Here is a 27,769-nt window from a genome sequence, read left to right as displayed (position 1 = left end):
CAACTCAGACTTAAAACTGGCATTCTGAAGTGAGGAGAGGAGGAGCTGTCTTGTGGGACTGAGACCTTAACCTGTGGACTTTGATCCTGTCTCTGGGTAGGTAAGAGTCAGAACTGAGCTGAACTGGAGCATATATCTGCAGCATATACCTGCTGGTATATGAGAACTGTTTGGCAGTGTGGGAAAAAGAACCTACATATTGCAATGGGTGCAAAATCATAAAGGGCCTATGATAAGGTAAAATTTGGTAGGAATTAACAAAAAAAAAAAGTCAGGGTCATCGCATCACAGAAAGACCAGTCAGCTCTTCCAGCACCTTATCTACTCTCTTGTTCTGTGTTTGTTTGTTGATTTGATTGTGTCTGTTTCAGGACAATGAATGAATTCTCTCAGGCCACCAGGGTACTGTTGAGTAAGTAGGAACTTGGTTAATGGAATTGGTTTCAGACAAAGCCTGCTTATGCCCTATATGAGAAGTCCAATGAGCACTCAGGGGATGAAATGCTTCCATAAGCACTAATTTAGTAAACACTAACCAGGCGGCCTGAAGAGAGGTTCCCAGGTTTCCATGTAAGTAAATTACCATCATACAAGTGAATGTAAGATCAGAGGCTGACTGCCAAATACCCTATCAGAGGAGGTGTATTTCTGGTCTTTCACACTGCTGTGCTGTTTAGCCTCAAGTACTTTAAGAGGGGGATGCAGGGAGAGGGTGCCTAGCTCTCACCTTAAGATAATCAGGATGGCCAGGGACCCGGTATGGGTATGAAAAGTCTGCCACTGGGGAAGCAGAGGCCCGGCACCCTGCTCCAGTCTCTCCTTGGATCTACTCTAGTGGTTTGGATGTGAAAGAAATGCCCGAGGTGACCACTAACTTCCCACAGAATCAGTAAACAAGCTTTCAGACCAAGGACTTGGGATGAGACGCAGGTCTGTGACCTTCAAGAGAAAGCTGGGGTCAGTGAAATGTGTGTGAGAGTTGGGCTCCACAGCACTGGGCCCATGAGGAGCTGTGTGATCTTGAGGAAGACCCTTGCTCTGCTTGAAGCTGATGCCCTCTTTATCTCGAAGGGTGTTTCTAGGGTTCTCTCAAGGCACAGATGTCTCCATCATAGGAGTAATACAGTTAATTGTGCCGTAATTTGAACGTCTGGGAGGCCTGTGTCCCCAGTTGACCATAAGCACCTTGACGGCAAGAGCTTGGCATTTCTCCTTTGCATCCCTAACACCTCTGCTGGCACATAGTAGGCACTAGCGACAGGAGGCAGGATAAAGGTGAATGCATTTGATTTCGGTCAGACCAGCATGCGGTCTTCTTGTTATGAATCAGGCCATCTAGGTAGACAGTGAAGGCAGGATGGAGAACAGGCTGGCCAGGTGGGGGATAAGGAAGTGGGTGGAAGACACAAGAATTTTATCTCTTAAAATCAACACGTCAGAGGCACTCAGCAGTGAAAAGATGGCTGGTGCAGACATTTAAAATTAGCTTCCCCTTAACGGTTCCTTAGCAACGCTCTATCAGAACGTTATTGCTTTTAATGTGCATTGCAGAACGCTCACACGCACATCAAATAGCTGGGAAATGGCCATTGTTAACTGACACTGAACAAAAAGATAGGAAAAACATAGGACTGCAAACACCCTCCTCATTGCCCTTATGGAGAGGAACAAATAGCCCTATTATCTGTTGCCCTTCCCTCCTTGGCTGCCCATTAGGGGTGCCAATCACTGGCCACAGAGCCTTGTGCTTTCTCCCCTTGGCTTCTCTAGAATTTCCTTCTATGTGCTCACAGGTGACTGCTGCCATTATGTTTTTTTTTTTTTCATTGAAGTATAACTGACATATGACATTATATTAGTATCAGGTGTACAACCTAGTGATTTGACATTTGTATGCATTGTGAAATGATCACCCTAATAGGTCTATTTACCATCTGTCACCATACAAAGTTACAGGTTTTTCTCTTGCGATGAGAACTCCTAAGACTTTCACTCTTAGCAATTTTCACATTTGCAATACAATATTATTGACTCTTGTCCACATGCTCTCTGCCATTCTTTTTATTCACTGAAGGGGGAGTGGGTCAGTGACTTTGTTTTATGTTAGGGCAATGAACCAAGAAAAATAGTCCAAGAAACTAATGCTTTTCTTTGTGAAAATTGTATTCTATCTAAGGAAGTGAAAAAAAAAAAACAAACTAGTACATATATATTTAACTGTACTTACATTTAAATGAAGGGGTAAGATACAGTTTTGAAATATACATAAAGGGCATCAGATTGCAAGCTCAAGTGCCCACCACTACTGTACACTAGGCATGCTCTGCACTTTGCTGTATCACGTGGCAGCTGTATGTCTCTGGTAAAGGCACCGTCAAGGCATTAATTTCCTCATCTGTAATCTCACTTAATAATTGCTCCATAGTAAAAGCTATCTCATAATTAACTCTTCAGACTAACGTGCCAAGCAACGAAGACACCTTATAAATGTTAAGTTAGTATTCTTATTTCTGGAAACAGGTTATTTGAATTCAAAACACTCCAAGTCAGAAATTCACATTCAAAAAGAAATTCTTCTCACAATGATCCCAAATTGGCATTCTGTCAGCACTTGTTTATGTTAACATGGAAACTACGCATGCCAGTTGTGTATGGCAGTGAGTAGTCTACTTCCGGTGAGTCAGTGTGACTTCCGAGTCGTGGCACTTACCTCTTGAACTAGGGAAGGAGTTGTTGAGTTGTTCCATCACTTCCTCTAACCCTGTGCTTGAGTCCTGGGGAGGACTGAGAAGGTCTTCCTCGCCTAAATGAAAGCAAACACAAATAATGGCAAATTACACTTCAGGAAAAAAACAGTGAGACTAGAGACAAGGTTCATGATAGCATTTTAAAATCCATCATAAATTCTTTGCCACTTGTTCATAAATAACAGAAATAAAAATAACCCCTCAAGCTTACTAATTAGGGAGCAGTTCCTTCAAGGGATGAAGAATTTCATGCAGGGATTTATGTACGTCATTATCTTTGGAAAAGAAAACTGTGTACCTGCTTAGAAGTTAAGATAAAGTTGCCATAAGTTGCTTATGCCCCACTGACAAATGTAAAATGCTGTTCTTTGTAATAAAAAAAGGATTAGTGCACACTTGCAGTGTGTCTCTTCAACACAAAAGAAGAATGTGACATTTTGAATTCACTTTATGAATGTAAGGAGTGGAGACATTGATGTATTTTTTCTACTCTTTTCTTTGACATTTAACAAAAAAATACAAACAAAACTCAAGTACCTTTGAAGTCCAGGTTAATAGGGAGAAATAAGAGTTTCATGTGACCTATAAAGGTAATGAAATATTGGTGTTTTAAGGACTGTACATATGGAGATACTGGGAAGTTATGTTCCTTTCCTCTTTGTTACATGGGGTTACTTCATAATTATGTTTTTGGAGGCTTACAAAGGGAAACTTGTTTTTAATTTTTGAGAATTTGTTTCTGTGAAGACAGAAAGATGATTTGGAAAGAAAGGAGGTTAGGCATGGATGGTCTTCTGGAGATGGGAGTCTCCATGTAGAGTTTGTTGATCTGTGTCTCTACTTTTTATTCGTGTGTCAAGGAAATACACCTCAAATAGCATTTGCAGTAAGGGAGAAATTTCTTAGAGCAAACAAAATTATTTTGAACTCTGAAGGTCTCTGAAAGTCATTTTTCATAACATTCAATCTTCCAACTGTGAAAATAACGTGTTTTTGAGTTCTGTTTGTTCAGTACATTGTCACTTCCATTTAAAACAAGACCTTGTTTCAGCAAATCAACAATAATGGACGCACTTAAGGACAATCTCAGGTTCACATCTGACTTTAAAAGGGAGCCAGTGATGTAATGACTTAAATATGCTTGTCATTTCCTTTGGTCTATGCCACTTGGAATTTCATCTCTGATTACAACCCTGCATTTATTACCAAGTTTTTGCCTTTTCTTTCTTAAAGCAAAAGCTGGAAGAATCACTGGCAATGCTCACCACTGAGATAAAATCATATGCAAGGTGAATGTGAGGCTGTATACCATTATTAGAAAGGAGGGCTAAGGACCTGGGAGAGACAAAAAACCCCTCTGATTTAGTGAGTCTTCTGGTAACATACCATAGGAAACCTCTTTGAAGTACTAAGGACAGGAAATGATTGCTAAAGAATTCAGGTCATAAGGTGGAAAAGGAAGTTAGAATATTTATCCATCCACACGCACAAACTACTTGCTCATATACATGCCTTTAAAAATCAAAGAATGAAATTCAGCATCTGTAGTTTCTTCTTGCCTGTGCTTTTAGACTACCATCATCTGAAAAAGATGGAATGAATGAAATATCGCCAGAAGGAACAGGATGCTGACAGCTGCAGGGTTGATTACATCTCTTGGTTCCATTACCAATTGCAAAATTTTGCTGATTTGGGGAACATAAGGCATTTTTCATGGCATCAAGTCAACTTTAGTGATTGTACACATTACAGACTAAGTCAGAACCAACAGAGACACTCATAAGCAGCAATGTTAATATTTCTGACAGTTTAATTACCTCACGCTGGAGCTCTAGGAACACCACTGGACTGTGATTAAGGTTTACACGCAGTTCAGTGAAGTGACTGACATTCTTCTCCCTGAATTACTTCAAGGATCAAAAAACGGTATAAACCTAATGATGTCAACCAGTCATAACTATCATCTATGAGTCTCAAAGGTATGTGTCTGAGTAGGAATGTAAACTTGGCTTCTTGGTTTCAGTGGAAACTTTCATGGCAGTGATCAATGTGTCTATTCTAACAGTTTTTGAAGGCCTATTACATCCTAGGTGTAAACATAAACAAGTAAAATGTAATCTGTTCTTAAGATTTTCACAGTAAGCAGAAACTCCTTTGGGTTTAACTAATCTCCTTTAAGAACCAAAATCAGAATTATATATATGCATGAGCAGAGGTGAATCAACCAATGAAAAATGCTTACAGCCTAATATTTTCTGTCAGATTGTACTGGAAAAGTGAAAACAGCTAAATGACACCTGAAATTAAAGTAAGGCCACTGGACTATTCAACATTGAGCCAGATTTTAAATGTTAAAAAATATTTCAAAACAGATTTATTTATAAATTCAAATGTTTCTCAAAAGCCAACTATGTGGCAGGCAACTGCTCTGAGCAGCAGTCCCCAACCTTTTTGGCACCAGAGACCGATTTCATGGAGGACAATTTTTCTACAGACCACGGTTGGGGTGATGGTTTCTACATGATTCAAGCACATTACATTTATTGTGCACTTTATTTCTATTTTTATTACATCAGCTCCACCTCATATCATCAGGCATGAGATCCTGGAGGTTGGAGACCCCGGGTTCTGAGTACTGGGATTACAGCAATACACAACTAAAATGCTTGGTCTCCATGGAACTCACATTCTTACGGAGGAATACAGGCCTCAGAAAAGAGGGCCAGGGAAGGGCAGTGAGGAAGAGTCTGCAGAAAGGGGAGTCTAAGAAGTCCTCATTGATAAGGGGCAGGCGAGCTAAAATGTTAGGGACTTAAAGGTCTGTAGTTATTAGAAAGAAGACTTAGAGCCATGTAGTTAATTGAAGGAAGAGTGCATCAGACAGAGAGAATATAGCAAATGCAGACTCTGAGGGGAGAGTGTGACTGGCTTGTTCCAAGAAGACCAGGAAGTTGGCTAGGGCATACAAAGTAAAGTGACCAAGTATTAGAGGGCACGTGCTTCCCTGGCCCAGGAATTTGGACACGGTCATATGCCCTGCTTTGGTTAATGGGATTTTAGCAGATATGACAGAAACAGAAGCTTGTAATGTCCTTGGGTGATTGGGCTTGCTTTCTTGTGCTTATGTGCCATAAGAAGTATAGGATCCAGTGGTTTGCTGACCCAAGGGGGATGAGAGACACGTGAAACAGACTTGACCCCAACCCACAACTGGGAGTTGTGCTAGTTGAGCTCCAGCACAACTCCAGTCAACCAACAGATGCATGAATGACAAATACGTACCTTGAGAATTTTGTGATTATTTTGTTACATAGCAATAGCTGACTGGTATACTCTGTTTTAATGTACTCAACCAGCAAGATACAAATGTTTACAGGTTATCTTAATCATATGCTGATATGTAGCTATAATATTATGTGAAAGTGTTAGGCGCTTAGTCATGTCCGACTCTTTGTGACCCCATGGAGTGTAGCCCACCAGGCTCCTCTATCCCTGGAATTCTCCAGGCAAGAATACTGGAGTGGATAGCCATTCCCTTCTCCAGGGGATCTTCCCAACCTAGGGATCAAACCTGGGTCTCCTGCATTGCAGGCAGATTCTTTATGGTCAGAGCCACCAATATTACAGGCTACTCCAAAATGTTCCTGACTCCAACAACAATACTAGTGACCATAAACCTCCTCCCACCAAAACAACCCTCATCTGTTCAACAAGAAAACATTTATTGAGTCCCAACTGTGTACACTGGGAACTTGGCCAGCCGTCATCCCTGCTTCACCAATGCACTGCCTGCTAAAATAGCACTGCCAATGGTTAAGGGATTTCTAACTTAGTTAATTGCAATTCTTTAGCATTAATACTTCAATTTTCCAATGCAAGGTAATTCCCACAGATGTCCATAAAAATCCTTTTTGCATTATTACTCCTAGTTTTCATGGTTTGTTTGAAGTTGGTCCAAAGAAATGACAGAAACATTTAAAAAAGATAAATGTTTCCAAATAAGGAAAGACATAGTCAAAGTTAAAACAGCACTCTGATATAGTATAATATGCTAGACACTGCTGAAGTGAAGAGAAAGGGAGATGGCTCAATTAAGTCTGAGATAAAGGAAATGAAATCATTTGCTATGGGCAAGACATTCTGCAAGTCTTCTGAAATTTACCATGGTTTTAGGCTTTCTTGAAAGGAAGAGATCCCATCTACCTGATTTGCCTGTCAATTCAAATGATAATTTTACTTGCTTCAAAAGTGACGTTAGCCAGAAGTGGTGCAGCTGAGACACAAGAATCCTTATACCCGTTATTCTCTTTACACCCAAGTGAACTATTGCTGTTTTCTCTTCATATAAAAGGAAGCTGTGTAAAGTGAAAGTGAAAGTCACTCAGTTGTGTCTGACTCTTTGCGACCCCGTGGGCTATACAGTCCATGGAATTCTCCAGGCCAGAATACTGGAGTGGGTAGCCATTCCCTTCTCCAGGGGATCTTCCTGACCCAGGAATCGAACCGGGGTTTCCAGCATTGCAGGCAGATTCTTTACCAACTGAGCTACCAGGGAAGCCCATTAGAACATTATTTTCTCTTAAAAAAGGTGACTGTGTATGAACAAATATGTCCACCATTATTTTTCTTTGGATTACTTCTCTAAACCACATACTCTGTTTTAACTAATTTCCAACTGGATGTGTGATAACTTATTATGTTGTCCCTGCCTTTCTCTAGTTTTTCTTAAGGGAAAAAAAAAGATTTATCCTGTACCTGATTCTTACCTTCAATGACTTTTTGAAATCATGATCTGGGATAGACGATAGACGGTTTTTTGTTGTTGTTTGGTCACTAAGTCTTATCCGACTCTTTGTGACTCTATGGACTGTGGCCCACCAAGCTCCTCTGTCCATTGAATTTCCCAGGCAAGAATACTGGAGTGGGTTGCCATTTCCTTCTCCAGGGGATCTTCTGGACCCAGGGACTGAACCTGCATCTCCTGCATTGGCAGGCTGGTTCTTTACCACTGAGCCACCAGGGAAGCTCTAGATGGTTTCAATTCTACATAAAAATACTATGTTTAAGTTCTCTAAAATATTAATGGTATACAGTGATGATGCTGATTACTAGCTGGTTTGTGTTGAATGGTGATGAAAGATACTGAAATTAGTAGCTATTATTCATTTTTTATTTCTATTAAGATCTAATTGATATATAATATTTTATTAATTTGAGATATACAACATGATTATTTGAAATATGTATATACTGTGAATTGATTACCACAGTAACATAACATTCATCACCATAGTTATAAATCTTAAAAGTTCTCATCACAATAAAAGATTTAATCTCTTAGCAACTTAAAATTTAAATACAGTTGATTTACAATGTTGTGTTAGTTTCAGGTATACAGCAAGAGGACTCATATATATATATATATTTCTTTTTCATATTCTTTTCCATTATAGGTAATTAAAAGATACTGAATATACTTCCCTGTGCTTACAGTAAGACCCTGTTGTTTATATATAGTAGTGTGTATCTATTAATCCCATACTACTAATTTATTCCTTTTCCCTTTGGTAATCATTTCTTTGTGATTCTGTTTGTTCTGCAAATAAAGTTAACTTGTATCATTCTTTAGATTCCACATGTAAATGACATCATACGGTATCTATCTTTCTCTGTCTGATTTACTTCACTTAGTATGATCATCTCTAGGTCTATCCATGCTGCCGCACAACTTTCAAATATACAAATATACAATACAGTATCGTTAACTGTAATCTCCATGCTGTACATTATAGCTCATGCAGGACTAATTTATAACTGGCAGTTTGTACTTTTTGACCACTTTTCCCAACCCCCTGCATATGGCAACCACCAATCTGTTCTCTGCACCATTTTACATTTGCACCAAAACTGTGCACAAGGGCTCCCTTTTACTTTACATCCTCACCAGCAGTTACATTTTCTCTCTTTGATAATGGCCATTCTAACAGATGTAAGGTGATATCTCATGGTTCTGATTTGTATTTCCCTGATGATTAGTGACGTTCACCACCTTTTCATGTACCTGCTGGCCACTGGTATATTTTCTTTGGTAAAATGTCTAATTGATCTTCTGCCCATTTTTCAATCAGATTGTTGGCTCTATTGAGTTCTTTACAAAATCTGGATATTCTCCTCATAAGATATAGGATTTGCAAATATTTTCTCCCATTCTGTAGGTTGCATTTTCATTTTCCTGATGGTTTTGTTCACTGTACAGGAGCTTTTTATTTGATGCAGTCATTTTATTTTTGTTCTTTTTGCCTTTACATTTGGTGTCAACTCAAAAAGTCATTGCCAAGATATATCACAGACCTTATCGCCTGTGTTTTCTTCTAGGAGTTTCATGGTTTCAGGTCTTACATTAAGTTTTTAATCCATTTTGAATTGATTTTCATGTATGGTATAAGATAGTGGTCCAGTTTCAGTCTTTTGAATGTGGCTGTGCAGTTTTCCCATACCATTTTCTGAAAAGACTCTTCTTTTCCTATTTTATGTTTTTAGCTCCTTTGTTGTAAATTAATTCCCCATATGTGTGAGGGTTATTTATGGGCCCTCTGATCTGTTAATCTGTGTATCTGTCATTATGCCAATACCACATCATTTTTACTTCTGTGCCTTTGTAATACAGTTTGAAATCAGGCAACACGAGGCTGCCTGCTTTGCTCTTTTTCTTCTCAAGACTGCTTTGGCTATTTAGGTTCTTTTTTGTGGTTCCATACAAATTTTTGGATTTTTCATTCTCTTTACATGGAAAATGCCATGAAACTTTGATAGAAATTGCCTTGAATCTGTAGACTGCAATGGGTAGTATAGACATTTGAACAATAGCAATTCTTTCAATCCATGAGCATGAAGTATCTTTCTATTTATGTTTTCTTCAATTTCTTTCATCACTGTCTTACAATTTTTAGTGTACAGGTTTTTCACTGCCTTAAATTTATGCTGAGGTATTTTATTCTTTTAGATGCAATTATAAATGGGATTATTTCATTTCTCTTTCTCATAGTTTGTTATTAACGTGTAAAAATGCAACAGATTTTTGTATATTGAGTTTTTATTCTGCAACTTTACTAAATTCATTGAGTTCTAACAGTTATTTGGTAGGGCCTTTCAGGTTTTCTTATATATATTATTATGTCATTTGCAAATGCAGATAAATTCACTACTTTCTTTCTGATTTGTGTGCCTTTGATTCTTTTCCTTGCCCAATTATGCTGGCTAGGACTTTCAGCATTATGTTGAACAAAAGCAGCAAGAGTAGGCATCCTTGTCTTCTGATCTTAGTGGAAAACCTTTCAGCTTTCACCACTGAATATCCTATCTTTCAGTGTCCTATCTTTTTGCCTTTTCATACTGTTCATGGGGTTCTCAAGGCAAGAATACTGAAGCAGTTTGCCATTCCTTTCTCCAGTGGACCATGTTTTGTCAGAACTCTCCACCATGACCTGTCCGTTTTGGGTGGCCCTACACGGCACGGCTCATAGTTTCATTGAGTTAGACGCGGCTGTGGTCCATTTTCTGGGCCCTGATGTTAGCTGTGGGCTTGTTAGACGTGGCCTTTATTATGTTGACATGCATGCCCTCTATACCCATTTTGTTGAGAATTTTTATCATGAATGGATGCTGAATTTTGTCAAATGCTTTTTCTTCACCTGTTGGGATAATCATGTGATTTTTATCTCTCATTAATGTGGTATATCATATTTATTGATTTGTATATATTGAACTGGGCTTCCTAGGTGGCTCAGTGGTAAAAAATCTGCCTGCTGATGCAGGAGATGTGGGTTTGATCCCTGGGTCAGGAAGATTCCCTGGAGAAGGAAATGGCAACCCACTCCAGTATTGCTGCCTGGGAAATTCCATGGACAGAGGAGCCTGGTGGGCTACAGTCCATGGGATTGCAGAGTCGGATATGACTAAGCGACTAAAAGCATACACACACACTGAACCATCCTTGCAACACAGGGATAAATCCCCCTTGGTTATGGTGTATGATCCTTTTAATGTACTGTTGAATTTGGTTTGCTAATATTTTCTGGAGAAATTTTGCATCTGTATTCATCAGATACTGGTCTACAGTTTTGTTGTAGTGTTCTTATCTGTCTTTAGTATCAAAGTAATGCTGGACTTGTGAAATAATTAGGGGGTGTAGTCTCAAATTTTTTTAAGTGTTTGGGAAGGATTGGTATTAATTCTTTTTGTTTGGTAGAAATCACCAGAGAAACCATCTGATTGTGGGCTTTTTTGGGGGGGGAACGTTTGTTTATAGATTCAATCTCCTTTCTCATTGTTGGTCTTTTCAGATTTTGTTTCTTCTTGATTCAGTCTTGGTAGGTTGCAGGTTTCTAGGTATTTATCCATTTCTTCTAAATTATCCAATTTGTTTCCATATAATTATTCTTAATAGTTCTATGATCTTTTGTATTTCTGGTTTAAATTGCAATGTCTCTTCCTTCATTTCTGATTTTATATTTGAGTTCTTTTTTTTTTCTTGGTGAGTTTGTCTAAAGGTTTGTCATTTTCATTTAGCTTTTCAAAAAAAACCCTAAAAACAAGCTTTTAGTTTCAATGATATTTTCTATTATCTTTTTCATCTCTATTTATTTCTGTCCTAATATTTTTTTCTTTCTATTAACTTTGGATGTTGTTTGTTCTTCTTTTTCTAGTTCCCTGAGGTGTAAAGTCAGGTTGTTCATTTCAGATTTTTCTTGTTTCTTTTTGCAGGCATTTATTATTACAAACTTCCCTCTCATAACTGCTTTGCTGCATCCCGTAACTTTTGTATATTATATTTTCATTTGTCTCAAGGTATTTTTTATTTCTCTTTTGATGTCTTCATCAATCCATTTGTAGTTTCAGTGGTGTGTTATTAAATATTCACACATTTGTGAATTTTCCAGTTTTCTTCTTGAAATTGATTTTTGGTTTTATTATATTATTGTCAAAAAGATGCTGGATATGGTTTCAGTCTTCTTAAATTTATTGAGACTTGTTTTGTGGTCTAAGATATGATGTATCCTAGAGAATGTTGCCGCCTAGAAAATATTCCATGTGCACTTGAGAAGAATGTACTCTGCTGCATTTGGATGGAATGTTCTCTAATTGCTCATCTGATATAATGTCTAGTCCCATGCTTCCTTATTGATTTTCTGCCTGGGTAACCTATCCACTGATATTAAGTGAGGTATGGTTAAATGCCCTACTATTACTGTACTGGTATCTATTTTTCCCTTCAGGCTCTGTTAATATTTGCCTTATATTCACCATGTTGAGTGAAATAAATATTTACAAATGTTATAGGTCTGATTGGATTGACCTCTTTATCATTATGCAATGCCCTTTTTTGTCTCTTATTTTAGTTGTTTCAAAGTCTATTTGATATAAGTAAAGCTATCCCAGGTTTTCTTTTGGTTTTTATTTCTGTGAAATATCTTTTTCCATCCCTTTAATCTCTGTGACTTTACATCTTTTTTAAAGATTTTTTTGATGTGGGCCATCTGTAAAGTCTTTACTTAATTTGTCACAATATCGCTTCCATTTTATGTTTTGTTTTTTTGGCTGTGAGGCATGGTGGATCTTAGCTCCCTGACCAGGGGTTGAACCCACACCTCCTGCATTGGAAGGTAAGGTCCTAACCACTGGACTACCAGGAAAGTCCTTTTCTATGTCTTTACATCTGAAGTGAGTTTTTATAGGCAGCATATAGCAAGGCCTTGTTTTCTGCTGTTTTTGTCAGAAAGGACTTGTTAAATTTTATTTAAATTTCAAAGTTACAGAAAAATTCTACAAATAGTAAAATAGTCTTGATTCACCAAGTGTTAATATGTTGCCATATTTGCTTTGCTTCTTTCTCTAAGTACACAGATTTGTTATTACTATTACTGACCCATTTTCATTCCAATGTAAGGCTCAGGCCTCTTTATTCCTAAGTACTTCATCATTATCTCTTTGAACTCTTATTTTATGGAACCACACTGGCACTATATTATCATCTAGTGTGTAGACTATATTTAAATCTCACCAATTGCCTTTATCATATCCTTTATAACTATAACCAAATATATGTGTGTGTAACATATATACATATATATTTTTTTCTCTGACCCAGGTTCATGTATTGCATTTCTTTGTCATGTGTCTTTTCTTTCTCCTTTTTTTTGGGGGGGGGAGGAGTATAGTTGATTTACAGTGTTGTGCTAACTTTCTGCTGTATGGTGCTAACTTTCTGCTGTATGGTAAAATGATTCAGTTATACATATAGGCATTCTTTTTAAATATTCTTTCCCAATATGGTTTATCATAGTATACTAGTTATAGTTCTCTGTACCCTACAGCAGGACTTTGCTTATCCATTCCATATATAAGAGTTTACATCTGCTAACCCTAACCTCCTCTCCCTCGGCAATCACCAGTTTATTCCCTATGTCTGTGAGTCTGTTTCTGTTTCATAGATAGGTTCATTTGTGTCATATTTTAGATTCCACATACAAGTGATACCATATGGTATTTGTCTTTCTCTTTCTGACTTACTTCACTTAGTATAATAATCTAGAGTTACATCCACATTGCTGCAAATGACACTATTTTGTTCTTTTTTAGGGCTGGGTAATATTCCAATGTATATAGTGTACCACATCTTCTTTATTCATTCCTCTGTTGATGGACATTTAGGTTGCTTAACTGTCTTGTCTGTTATGAATAGTGCTGCTGTGAACATAGGGGTGCAAGCATCTCTTTGGATTAGAGTTTTGTCTGGATATATGCCTAGGAGTGGGATTGCTGGGTCATGTGGTCATACTATTTTTAGTTTTCTGAGGAACCTCTATACTGTTTTCCATAGTGCCTTCACCAGTTTACATTCCTGCCAACAACAGTGCAGGCATTTTGCCTTTTCTCCACGTCTCTGGCATTTGTTATTTGTAGAGTTTTAATATGGCCATTCTGACCAGTGTGAGGTGATACCTCATGTGGTCTTGATTTGCATTTCTCTGATAATTAGTGATGCTGAGCATCTTCTCATGTGGCTATTGGCCATTTGTATTTCTTCTTTGGACAAATGTCTATTTAGGTCTTCTGCCCATTTTTCAATTGGGTTGTTTATTTTTATTTTATTCTTTTGCTGTTGAGTTGTATGAGCTGTTTGTATATTTTGGAAATTAGGCCCTTATTGGCTGTATCATTTGCAAATAGTATCTCCCATTCTGTAGGCTGTCTTTTCATTTTGCTTATGGTTTCCTTTGCTGTGCAAAAGTTTTTAAGTTTGATTAGGTTCCAATTCTTTATTTCTATTGCCTTGGGAGACTGTAAGTCTTGCTTTTCAGCCATTTAGCCACTCTTATATTGTGATTGGGGGATTTAGTCCACTTAAAGTAAATTTTGATAGGTAAGTACTTACTGCCAGTTAAAAGATTGTTTTCTGTCTTGGGGTTCCTCTCTGCCTTTCTTCTCACTATCTCTGTGATTTGATGACTGACTGTAGTGGCATGCTTAGAGTTCCTCCTATCGTATGTATATAGGTTTCTGCTTTGTGGTTTCCATGAAGTTTAGACGAAACATAACAGTCTATTTTAAGATGATAATAACAAAAGTTCAAATACATTCTAAAGCTCTACATTTTCACTCTCCTCCCTATGTTATGTTTTTGGTGTCACGATTTACATGTTTTGTGTGTCCATTAACAAATTACTTTGGTAACAGTTACTTGTATCACTTTTGTCTTTTAACCTTCCTACTGAATGTACAAGCGATTAGCCTATCACTATCATAACATTTGATTATTTTGAATTTAATTATATTCTTACCTTGTGAGACTTATACTTTCATGTTTTCCTGTTACTAATTATGACCCTTTTGTTTAAAGAAGCCTCTTTTACATTTCTTCTAAGGCTGGTCTAGTAGCGCTGCTTTCCTTCAGCTTTTGCTTGTCTGGATAACTCTTTCTCTTTCCCTCAATTCCGATGGACAACTTTGCTGGATAGAGTATTCTGCTTGGCAGTTTTTTTTTAAAATACTTTGAATATATCATGAAACTCCCTTCTGGCCTGTCAAGTTTCTGTTAAAAAATCTGCTGATGGATTTATGGGGTTCCCTTGTATGTAAGAAGTTGTTTTTCTCTTGTTTCTCTTAAGACTTTCTCATTGTCTTTAACTTTTGACAGTTTAATTATGATGTGTCTTGGTGTGGAAACTGTCCAGGTTTCCTAACACAGTATGTCTCCTTCCTCAGGCTAAGAAAGTTTTCTGCTCCTTTCTCTCTTTCCCTTCTAGGATTCTACGTTAGGAATATTTGTTTTGTCTGCTTGATGGTGTACAATAAGTTCCTTAAGCTATCTTCTCTTTAATTTTTTTATTGAAATATAGTTGACTGACAATGTTGTGTTAGTTTCAGATGTACAGCAAAGTGATTGAGTTATATATACAAATATTCTTTTTTACATACATCTCTCCCATTATAGGTTGTTAGAGTATTGATAAGAGTTCCCTGTGCTTAGAGTAGGTCCTTGTTGATCATTTATTTTATATATAGTAGTGTGTATATGTTAATCCCCAACTCCTAATTTATTCCTTCTGTCTTTGGTAACCATAAGTTTTTCCATAGCTACTTAAAAACTTGGTGCATTATGGATGAATTCCAGTGCCCTCTTTGAGTTTGCTCATCTTTTATTCCCATTTCATCTAGTCTGCTGCTGAATGCCTCTATCGTATTTATCAGTTCTGTTACTGTATTCATTGCTTTGTCATTTATCTTTTCTGTCTTTGTTGGAATTCTCACTTTGTGCATTGTTTTCCTGACCTTGATGGGCATCTCTGTGACTGCTGTTTTGAAATCTTTATTTGGAAAACACTTATCTCAATTTCTTTAAGGTCATTTTTGAGGTTTTAGCTTGTTCTTTTCTTTGGAACATATTTCTCCTTTTCCCCCCTTTGCCTTGTCCCTTTCTGTTGGTTTCTATGCATTAGCCACAAGCTACCCCTCCTGTCTTGAAGGGGTGATCTCAGGTAGGAGATGAGCCTTATTTTTCAGCTCTGCCCTACCTCTTGATCATCTCTGAAACTCTCGTGATTGTCCAAGGAGGCTTTTTTGTTCTTAGTGCCTCTGTAGTTGAGGGTGTGCCCAGACCTGTCAGTGTTCCAAAGGGGAGGAGGATTTCAGTCAGCACTTTAGATGCAAGATGAGTGGAAGACTGAGCCTCCGGCAACAGCTTTTAAAGTATGTAAACAGACCTCTTTTAGGGAAAGACTGGGAGATGTAAGTTTCCGTATGCTCCCTCTGCACTGAGCTCTGGGAAGATAGCTAGCTATTTAACAACTGCTATTTTGTTTTGTTTTGTTTTCTTTTGGTATGCTACCATTTCACTGAGCTGTGAACATAACCTGCCACTGATTACCAGAACAGGAGATTATGTGCACAAGCTCCTTTACGGGAGATACCAATGACCTGGAGCGAGGCAGGAGTGGTGAGATGGCACTAGCTGGCCTATATCATCTCTGGACAGTATGGAAGTCAGCTCCTGGATGTGTGTTAAATTAGAAGCCTGCCTCTTCAGGCTGAGGCTTTTAAGACATAAACAAATGAACCTCTTTCATGGAAAGACTAGGTGCGTTCTAGCCTGTTGCCTTTATGCTGTGCAGTTGGACAGGGGCAGTGTTAGGCATGGTGAGTCCCCATGAGCCCTGTAAGTACTGTCTCTTTGTTCACTCTGGCTTTCTGGACTTCATGGATGTTAGATGTTTGGGGAGCCCATCTCTCAGGTAGAAGGACATATTAAGAGCTGAGGCTTAAACCTTTACTACTCAGAGTGAAGCTAATAGTTGTGAGTTCCTTCCTGGTTGTGTGTCACCAAGACTGGGACAGGGTTCACAGCAAGACTGTGGCTCAGACTCTCCTATGTTGTTTTAAATTAGTTTCTATTGGAGTAGAGTTGCGTTACAATGTTCTTAGTTTCAGGTATACAGAAAAGTGAATCAGTTATACATCCATCCACTCTTTTTTAGATTCTTTTCCCACATGGGTTATTCCAGAGTCAGTTCAGTTCAGTTCAGTCGCTCAATCGTGTCCGACTCTTTGCCACCCCATGAACTGCAGCACACCAGGCCTCCCTGTCCATCACCAACTCCTGGAGTCTACCCAAACCCATGTCCATCGAGTCGGCGATGCCATCCAGCCATCTCATCCTCTGTCATCCCCTTCTCCTCCTGCCCCCAATCCTTCCCAGCATTAGGGTCTTTTCCAATGAGTCAACTCTTCGCATGAGGTGGCCAAAGTATTGGAGTTTCAGCTTAAAACATCAGTCCTTCCAATGAACACTCAGGACTGATCTCCTTCAGGATGGAATGGCTGGATCTTCTTGCAGTCCAAGGGACTCTCAAGAGTCTTCTCCAACACCACAGTTCAAAAGCATCAATTCTTCGGCGCTTAGCTTTCTTCACCGTCCAACTCTCACATCCGTACATGACTACTGGAAAAACCATAGCCTTGACTAGACGGACCTTTGTTGGCAGAGTAATGTCTCTGCTTTTCAATATCCTATCAAGGTTGGTCATAACCTTCCTTCCAAGGAGTAAGCGTCTTTTAATTTCATGGCTGCAGTCAGCATCTGCAGTGATTTCGGAGCCCCCCAAAATAAAGTCTGACACTGTTTCCACTGTTTCCCCATCTATTTCCCATGAAGTGATGGGACCAGATGCCATGATCTTAGTTCTGAACGTTGAGCTTTAAGCCAACTTTTTCACTCTCCTCTCTCACTTTCATCAAGAGGCTCTTTAGTTCTTCTTCACTTTCTGCCACAAGGGTGGTGTCATCTGCATATCTGAGATTATTGATATTTCTCCCGGCAATCTTGATTCCAGCTTGTGCTTCTTCCAGCCCAGCATTTCTCATGATGTACTCTGCATATAAGTTAAATAAGCAGGGTGACAATATACAGCCTTGACGTACTCCTTTTCCTATTTGGAACCAGTCTGTTGTTCCATGTCCAGTTCTAACTGTTGCTTCTTGACCTTCATATAGGTTTCTCAAGAGACAGGTCAGATGGTCTGGTATTCCCATCTCTTTCAGAATTTTCCACAGTTTATTGTGATCCACACAGTCAAAGGCTGTGGCATAGTCAATAAAGCAGAAATAGATGGTTTTCTGGAACTCTCTTGCTTTTTCGATGATCCACCGGATGTTGGCAATTTGATCTCTGGTTCCTCTGCCTTTTCTAAAACCAGCTTGAACATCTGGAAGTTCACGGTTCATGTATTGCTGAAGCCTGGCTTGGAGAATTTTGAGCATTACTTTACTAGCGTGTGAGATGAGTGCAATTGTGCGGTAGTTTGAGCGTTCTTTGGCATTGCCTTTCTTTGGGATTGGAATGAAAACTGACCTTTTCCAGTCATGTGGCCACTGCTGACTTTCCCAGATTTGCTGGCATATCAAGTGCAGCACTTTCACAGCATCATCTTTGAGGATTTGAAATAGCTCAACTTGAATTCCATCACCTCCACTAGCTTTGTTCATAGTGATGCTTCCTAAGGCCCACTTGACTTCACATTCCAGGATGTCTGGCTCTAGGTGAGTGATCACACCATCGTGATTATCTGGGTCGTGAAGATCTTTTTTGTACAGTTCTTCTGTGTATTCCTGCCACCTCTTCTTAATATCTTCTACTTCTGTGTGCTGCTTGCTGAATTCCCTGTGCTATACAGTAAGTCCTTATTATCTGTTTTATATATGTGTGTACATGTCAGTCCCAATCTCCCAACTGCCCTGGTAACCGTTAGGTTTGTTTTCTATACCTCCTGCATGCTGGATGTGGGCTTTTTTGTTTGTCCAATGTTTGTGTACAGGACTCACTCAGCTATTTCCTGAATGTCTTTGAGAGGGAACTATTCAGTGTGTAGTTGTTGTAGATTCCATGTTTGTGTGCGAGGAGGGAAGTTTAGGATCTTATGTTCTCATCTTGATCCAGAAACTCCAGTGAAACTTCCTCACTGTGTAAATTTTTCTGTATCTACATAATGGTGTACTGTGCTTGACTTTGAAAATATTCATTCAAGAAGTATTTTACTGAATGCTTGTTGCATAAAAGGTGGTCAATTGGGAAAGAAAATGAGCAAGACTTAGTCATTGCTTTTAAGGAGGTTAAGTACTTAACTAGGGAGAAAAAAAATGAGTTATACAGGAAGGTGGATTTTGAATATCATGGTAAGGAGTAAAATGGAAGGAAAGGGAGAGAAAGAAGGAAGAATTTAGTACCTTGCTTATGATGATGGTATCATGTTGCTCAGTTATGTCCAACTCTTTGAGACCCAATGGACTGGAGCCCACCAGGCTCCTCTGTCCATGGGCTTCTCCAGGCAAGATTACTGGAGTGGCTTGCCATTTCCTCCTCCAGGGGAACTTCCCTACCCAGGGAATGAACCCATGTCTCCTGCATTGGCAGGTAGGATTCTTTACCACTGAGCCACCAAGGGAAGCCCTTGGGGGTGTGTGTGTGTGTGCGTGCGTGTATATATATATACACACAGACACACGCTCAAACTTATCAAGATGTATACATTAAAAGTACATCTTTATCATTTACACTTGAATGAAGCTAAAAAAGAAGGCAGGTAGGTAAAAGAAGAAAATGTGGAAAACTGGTTACCTCTGTACTGTTCAGAAACTGGGAGAAATATTCTGGACGCTGATCGTGATTTCAGAGTGTGTTCTATTTTTATCTGGTTTTATCCAGAACATACTCACAAGAGAGGTCTAGCTGGTAATCTCGAGAAAAAGCCTTGAAGTGATGTGCTGAGGACACAACATCACCTATGTGGTAATCTGGCATAAGATACTTAGCCTGAATCCAACTGGGAGTAAACAAGCAGGCAAATCCCCAGTGAGAAACATCCTACACAACAACTGGCCTGACCTCTTCTGAAATGCCAGTGTCCTGCAACATCTGAAGAGGTTGGGGGAGTGTTCTAGATTAGAGGAAACTCAAGAGATATGACAACTAGATGCCAAGGCTGACCTTTCATTGGCTTCTAAATGAAAAAGATGAAAAGCTATTAATAGAAAGAATATTATTGGTAGAATGGCAGATATCTGAATCTAAATTATATATTAGATAATAATGGTATATCAGTGTTAATTACCTGAGTGTGACTATGTAAGAAAATATTTTTCACCTTGGAAGATCCATGTTAAAATGTTTAGGGGTGAAATGTTACTATGTATGAAATATAGTCATTCAATGAGTAAAACTATACATGCACATAAAATAGGAATATATACAGTGTATACATACACACACACACACACACACGCACAGACACAAAGATGTTAACAAACATAAATAAATACAGCAAATTGGCAAAATGTTGACTAAATTGCATCTGCCCTAAGTTTGAAATTGTTCTAAGCAGCAAAGGTACCTTTTAACATTGTTTAAACAAACAAAATACAAAATGTTCTCTAAAAAGAATGATTGGGTACAAGTTAAGGAGTCAGAGATAAGTTGTTGTTGTCCATTTCTATTTGTCTTATTTTAAAACATAATGTGAGCTTCATAGCACACCATCCCATTAAAAAAACATGTATAGAATGCCCACATGGTATACAGAGACTTACCATTGGTAAGTATGTCATGGTTTGAGGAAACACTGCAACTCATTAGATAGATCACCCAGTATGACTTCACCTGTACTTCTCTTTACAGAGTCCTGGGGTTATATATTACAAGAATGTGGCATTCTACCAGAGTACAGTTCAGCAAATCCCAGCCTTATCACACCTTGGAGCTTCAAAGCATGAGGATACACACTGCATTTATTTTAACACATGTGCATCTTTCAAGAAGAGGGTCTTTCCCTGCCCCCCTTCTTTACAGTGAGGACTCAATGGACATAAATTTGAGCAAATTCAGGGAGATAGTGAAGGACAGGGATGCCTGGTGTGCTGTAGTCCATGTGTTCACAAAGAATCAACACGACTTAGCAAATGAACAACAACAGTGCGGGGTGGGGGGGAATCACCTCTGCATTCAGTCTCTTCAGAGAACAAACTTACTAACAATAGAGCCTATCCATTTGACACTGGCAATTTATCTTTTAGCCTAACTCAGCCACTGGCAAATGCATTTCTGTCCTTGTATTTGGGTGTGCCACGATTCTCTGAGCTCCACAAATCATCAGGCCCACGGCCTGAGGTGTACTTTAATTTGGGTGCGTTCATAGGCATGCTGCCTCCAGGCTTATGGTGACAGGTCTAAATAATTAATACTTCTAAGCACCCAGGGCTCTGCATTTCACCTCTCAAATATGAGACTTAGCTTCTCAGGCTGGGCTTACTTCAAAAAAGAAAATCCTGCAGTAGGAAATAACAACAGATATACTAAAGCTCCGTTGTTTTGGGAATGAAAGGACTTTACAAAGGCATATAATATGTTTTCAGATGCTGAGCTATTGCTTACAGTCCCAAATAGTCGATTAGCTCGATTCAGATCTCAGGTGGAGGCAAGAGCAGCGGATGCCCTAAATCACTGAGGTGTGGCAGAGCTGGGAAAACAACTTCAAACATCTCCTCTTCCTTCACAAAAGAAATGATAGCTGGCTTTCATTTACGGAGTTACCTGCTTCACTCTTTGGTCTTAACGGTCCTTCTCAGTCTGGAGAATATGACCTGGTGTGTCTACACCTTCCAACACTACTCCCCCCATCAACTAAATGAAGGTCTTCCCCAAGGCCCTGAAACCAAGCACCTTTGTTATATTTCTCCTCTCACACCTTTCAGCTCCCCATTCTGTGAAGTTCACTCTCAAATCTCTCCAGACTGCCCTTTTACCACCTCCTCAAAGACAGTACCTCCACATTCAAAAGGATCACCATCTTCTTCCAACCAAGTCCTCTCCCCTCCTTTCCTTACATTTTCCAGTCAGTCCCCTGGTCTTGGGTACTCTATTTTCAAATAAGTCACAGTCATCTCCTCCTATCCCATCCCAGACATCTCTTAAGCATCCTCAGAAATCCCATAACTTGGCCTTTGTGACTGCCTTCTCACTAGTCTTTCAAACTATAGAAGTTTTACTCTGGGACAGATAAAAACTGCCAGAGTACATCTTTGTAGCTACTTCTTACCTGCTAAATGATTCTCAGTGGCTCTGTGACACTGACCAAACACCTCTGCCCAGTATTCACATCACTACGTTGTGACCCTAACCTTCCTCTGCGGCCTTACTTTCCCCCACTCCTGCCGGGATCCTATCTTTCTAATGTCTGGAACCCTGGCTCTTTCCTGCTCTTGGCCTTTATCTCTCCATCTTCAACAAATGCTCAGTTCCTCCTCCATCCTTCAGAACCCTTCGGAGATATCAATTCATCAAAAATCCTTCTCAGATCTCCCAAATGACTGAAACTTTAATACCACATGGCCTTATTCTAGTAACTGAACAGCCAGACCTTAGAGGGTGAGGGGACTGTGTCTTTCATCTCTGTACCCCTAAGGCATTCATGACAACCTCTGGTCCATAACTGACATTAAATAATTGAGCAGGCAATTTAAAAGTTGCTGTAAATAGCTCACCATTTCCAGACCTTAAGAGATGACAAAATCCAGGAGTAGCTAAGATAGACACTTACCCATGGATTCTGAAGTTTGACTGCCAACCACCCGGAGCAGCATAGGCTGGCTGCTGTCTGACCTCTGAAGAGAGGTAGAAGGAGAGGACACCGTTGTGCCATTCACCTTGGCCTCGGCCTGGGGCTAAGGCATCCAAAGAAAATAGAATTATTTTTCATTATAAACACTCAAACAAATACATAAATATAAACCCATTATAGACCCTCAAGACTCTGAAATTATGACTTTTCCTAATTAGAAATCTCCCACAGACAGTTAAATTTGGGAAATTTCACAGTTGATAAGATCCATGGATACTGTCTTTGTACCTGAATCATAGCCCGTTAAAAGTTTGAAAGACAGTACAGCTACAGTGGAGTAAGATATAGAAAATCATTATACTAACTGAAAGATGTAGAAGGTCATGTGAGAATGGTGAAATCATATGAAGTGAAAGTGAAAGTCGCTCAGTCGTGTCCAACTCTTTGTGACTCCATGGACTATACAGTCCATGTGATTCTCAAGGCCAGAATACTGGAGTGGATAGCCTTTCCCTTCTCCAGGGGATCTTCCCAACCCAGGGATCGAACCCAGTCTCCCGCATTGCAGGTGGATTCTTTACCAGCTGAGCCACAAGGGAAGCCCAAGAATACTAGAGTGGGTAGCCTATCCCTTCTCCAGGGGATCTTCCTGACCCAGGAATTGAAGTGGGGTCTCCTGTAATGCAGGAAGATTCTTTACCAACTGATCTATCAGGGAAGCCCATATGAGACCTCAAAAGTGTAATGGAAAATTCATACTTTTGTGAAGTATTATGCAATAAGATTAGAGAAGGCAATGGCACCCCACTCCAGTGCTCTTGCCTGGAAAATCCCACGGACGGAGGAGCCTGGTAGGCTGCAGTCCATGGGGTTGCTAAGAGTTGGACACGACTGACCAACTTCACTTTCACTTTTCCCTTTCATGCACCGGAGAAGGAAATGGCAATCCACTCCAGTATTCTTGCCTGGAGAATCCCAGGGACGGCGGAGCCTGGTGGGCTGCCGTCTATGGGGTCGCACAGAGTCGGACACGACTGAAGTGATTTAGCAGCATCCAATAAGATGGAGAGACCATATCTCAAAATTTATAATTCCCAGAAAGCCAGGACTATGTACAGGGAAGGGTCTCCTACAATGCAATATCCTGCTACATTTTCAATGGCCACTTAAATTATGTTTTAGGGATTATCAAAAGAAACCAAAGGCATACCACAAAATAAGAGTAACTGCAAAAAAGAGAGCTCCTTATTTTTAAGAAGTAAAAATTTCACTTTCAGATACCAGTGGAAACCTTTCTGCATTTTTTTCCCCAAGATGAATTTTAAATTGGTCAAATAGAACAGATTTTCATAGGACACAACTGGAAGCAACATAAAACGACATGCTCATTTCATTCCTATTCTTATATTCCTTGCTATCTAGCACTTGGCAAAGCACACACTGAATACTGACCAAATCAATGTTTGCTGCATTTCTGAAAAGGACTGAGAGCTCTAGTTCTTAGTTGTAAGAGGGGAAAGTGGATTTTTGTAAAGATCCCATGTTAGAGAGAGGGGTGTCTCACTTGCTCCAGCAGCTGCCTGAGCCTGTGTAACTGGGACTCCAGTTGTTTATTGTGGTCTTCCAGGATTTGCATCCTGGCTTCCAGGCGGCCTTTGTGTTGACGCAGTAGCTTGGCCTCAGCAATGAGCTCAGCATCCCGGGGACTCTGTGGAGAGGTGGGCATCATCTCAGGAGGGGACGGCAGTGGGGACAGGCCTTTATGTTCATGCTGCTCCTTGAGACGATCATATTCTGCCTGCAGATTCCTATTTGGCATCAAAGAAGTGGGAGAAAAAAACAAGGGAAAAAACAAGAAAAAGGAAGTTGAGTATCATCACCAGATTTCTTATACTAATGGCAGAGAGATATATCTGACCGCCACCAAACACAATAGCAAGCAAAAGAGAGGCACTCAATGAATGGTTTTTATGATGACGACTTTAGCAATGCTTAAATAAAAAAAAAAAAAGAAACAAAATAAAGTTTGAAGCGTCTGCCCGGTGTGTGTGAGGGGAGATGCTTTTCAATCTTCTATACTTAAAAGCCTTGTGAGTGCTATGTTTACATAATTAAGCAGCAAAGGAGTTAATCATTGTGTAAATATTGCCTTAGAATGTCATCAGATTATAATTCTTATACTTCTATCGACACTTGGGTTTGCTTAAACAAATCATCAAATATTTTCAACAGCACGGTAGAAGAACATAGTAAGAGTGTATCCATGTAGCCACCATGGTGCTTTAATAAACTTAACATATGCCGTATTTTCTTCAAAATTTTGAAGAAATAAAATATGACAGTTACAGCTGAAGCTTCCTCACAAGTTCTCCTTATTATATCAGTTCCCTGCTCACCACTACCCCTAAGGAGATAATTCCATCCTGAGTTCCATGTCCATCATTACCATGATATCCACCATTACTAGGTTGAACTTAATAAAGATGCTGATATTCAGCTTTTTTAAACCTACATAAATGGCCATTTCATGTGATTCAATCTAATAGCATTATTTAACATAGCATGTTCTTAAACTTTAAGGACTTTGTTGAAGCATGTACATTCCATTCTAAGAGCTGCTTTTTGCCTTCAACATTCTTTTGCAGCTTGAATATGCCATCAACATTCTCCTGTCAAAGACCATTTAGGTTGTTCCCAACTTTTCCCTAATACAAACAGTGACACAATGAACTTCCTTCTACCTGTCTCCTTGAATACCTGTTTGAGAGATTCTTTACAGAATATATGTAGATGTAAAATTGTTGGGTTCTAACACCACCATCAACATTGCCACAGATCACCAAACTGCTCTCCTAAATGTTTTTATACCAATTCGCTCTCCCACCAGCAGTGAGTGAGGTTTTCCATTTGGCCACATCTTCATCAAATACTTGGTGTTACCAAACATGTAAGTTTCGGGTGACAGGTACATTTTATTGGTGAGGCTGACCTTTTTTTTGGCTGTGCCACACAGCTTATGAGATCTCAGTTCCCTGACCAGGGATCAAACCTGCACCCTTGGCAGTGAAAGCACAGAATTCTTGGACGGCCAGGGAATTCCTAGGGGAGAACGTCTTTCATCTTAGTTGGCTTTTAATGTTTCCGTACCTGTTTCCCTACTGGGTTGTCTTTTCTTATACAAATTCTGGATATGTTCTAGATGCTTAATTATTACCAATTATATGCATAGCAAATACTGTCTCTTAGCCAAATCTTAGCACAGCTGATTTTGACCTTTACTCTTGGCATCCTATTCTACGATTTTTAATTTCAAAACATTCCTCCATGTTTTCTGCGTGTCATGTTTTAAGAAAATCTCCCGTACACCTACATTTTATAGTTTACAACTCTGTTTTTCACATTTACAACTTAACCCAGAATCTTTTGTTTGGTGTGAACATGAAATCTAACTTGACTCCCCCTGACATAGATAACTTATTAAGCCAGACCTGTGCCTTGTATAGTCCACCTTTCCCAGACTCCCACTGATTTCGATGGCATTTTTACAGTCCATCGAGCACCCATAAATACACAAATGTGCTTCGGAGGTCTCTATTCTCTGCGGTTGGCTTATTATCTGTGTGTCCCTGTGTGAATTCCACACTATGGTTGTGAGTATCTTGTGGTTTGGTAGGCCTTCTCACTCCCACTTTATTCTGCCATAAAATTGTCTTTGCTCTTCATACCTCTTTGATCATCTCTATGATTTCAGAAAACTAAGATCATGGCATCTGGTCCCATCACTTCATGGGAAATAGATGGGAAAACAGTGGAAACAGTGCCAGACTTTATTTTTTTGGGCTCCAAAATCACTGCTGATGGTGATTGCAGCCATGAAATTAAAAGATGCTTACTCCTTGGAAGGAAGGTTATGGCCAACCTAGATAGCATATTTAAAAGCAGAGACATTACTTTGCCAACCAAAGTCCGACTAGTCAAGGCTATGGTTTTTCCAGTGGTCATGTATGGATATGAGAGTTGGACGGTAAAGAAAGCTGAGCGCCGCAGAATTGATGCTTTTGAACTGTGGTGTTGGAGAAGACTCTTGAGAGGCCCTTGGACTGCAAGGAGATCCAATCAATCCATCCTAAAGGAGATCAGTCCTGGGTGTTCACTGGAAGGACTGATGTTGAAGCTGAAACTTCAATACTTTGGCCACCTCATGTGAAGAGCTGACTCATTGGAAAAGACCCTAATGCTGGGTAGGATTTGGGGCAGGAGGAGAAGGGGACGACAGAGGATGAGATGGTTGGATGGCATCACTGACTCGATGGACATGGGTTTGGGTAGACTCCAGGAGATGGTGATGGACAGAGAGGCCTGGCGTGCTGCAATTCATGGGGTCGCAAAGAGTCGGACACGACTAAGCAACTGAACTGAACGGAACTGATGATTTTAGAGTCAAGATTTTCTATTCCAGGAAATCCTTGTTGACATTTAGGGTTTCAGTGACACTGAATCTATAGAATAAAATGGAAACAGCTGACTTTGCATTATTGAGTCTTTACATCAGGAATGTGGTTAAGCTCTTCAGTTACCCCAGGCACCTTTTATGTCAAATAATCTCCTATAACTTACTGTGTTTTTCCACTAGCTTTTAAGTTGAATACTTAAGTCCTTTCTTTTTATGTTTTTTTAAAATAAATTTATTTATTTATTTTAGTTGGGGGCTAATTACTTTACAATATTGTGATAGTTTTTGTCATACATTGACATGAATCAGCCATGGGTTTACATGTGTTCCCCTTCCTGGACCCCCCACCCACCTCCCTCCCCATCCCATCCCTCTGGGTCATCCCATTGCCCCGGCCCTGAGCATTTGTCTCATGCATCGAACATGGAATGGTTTTTTATGTTTCAGAGACATTTAGGGGTATAGGTTTCCTTCTTGCTTTCAAATTGTTGAGAATACCAATGGAGGGCACTTCTGTTACTTGGTACCCAGCAAATGATTAGAATTCTTGGTATCCTTCTTCCAGTTATAATGAACACCAAAATAGGATGGTAGATTTCTGTTGTTCACAGACGTTATTTGATTGGGTTAGAGAATGTCCTAGCCACAAAGGTGGAAGATCTCTATCAATGAGAAAGGACATGAGAAGAAGTAGTGAGCAGTCAAGAAGAGTTTTTCCCTTGTCCAATTGGAGGAGGAAAAATAATCTTATGATCAGGCTTCCTATTATGTGTGTGTGCTCAATCGTGTCTGACTCGTTGCGACCCTATGGACTATATCCTGCCAGGCTTCTCTGTCCATGGGATTTCCCAGGCAAGAATACTGGAGCACGTTGCCATTTCCTACTCCAGGGGATCTTCCCGACC

The 27,769-nt window shown here is 39.5% G+C and overlaps 1 protein-coding gene across 17 annotated transcripts in view; it reads right to left on the bottom strand.

The window, feature by feature from the left end:
* DMD (dystrophin) overlaps positions 1 to 27,769 on the bottom strand; it is a 2,147,259-nt gene that overhangs the window by 14,814 nt on the left and 2,104,676 nt on the right. For 11 of the 17 annotated variants that reach the window (XM_081564318.1, XM_081564319.1, XM_081564320.1 and 8 more), the window contains 3 exons: positions 23,976 to 24,219; positions 22,391 to 22,514; positions 2,711 to 2,803 (listed from right to left, as the gene is read on the bottom strand). In XM_081564318.1, the coding sequence (XP_081420444.1) occupies positions 2,711 to 2,803; positions 22,391 to 22,514; positions 23,976 to 24,219 (461 nt within the window). Of the gene's footprint in view, positions 1 to 2,670; positions 2,804 to 22,390; positions 22,515 to 23,975; positions 24,220 to 27,769 lie in introns of all 17 variants that reach the window. The other 6 variants (XM_081564322.1, XM_081564332.1, XM_081564328.1 and 3 more) reach the window with 2 other exon arrangements.

This window comes from Giraffa tippelskirchi, chromosome X (genome assembly GCF_054371585.1).
Source record: "Giraffa tippelskirchi isolate mGirTip1 chromosome X, T2T-mGirTip1v1.2.pri, whole genome shotgun sequence".
NCBI lineage: Eukaryota > Metazoa > Chordata > Mammalia > Artiodactyla > Giraffidae > Giraffa > Giraffa tippelskirchi.
The sequence above is the reverse complement of the archived record's forward strand: the minus strand, read 5'-3'. Positions and strand labels throughout refer to the sequence as shown.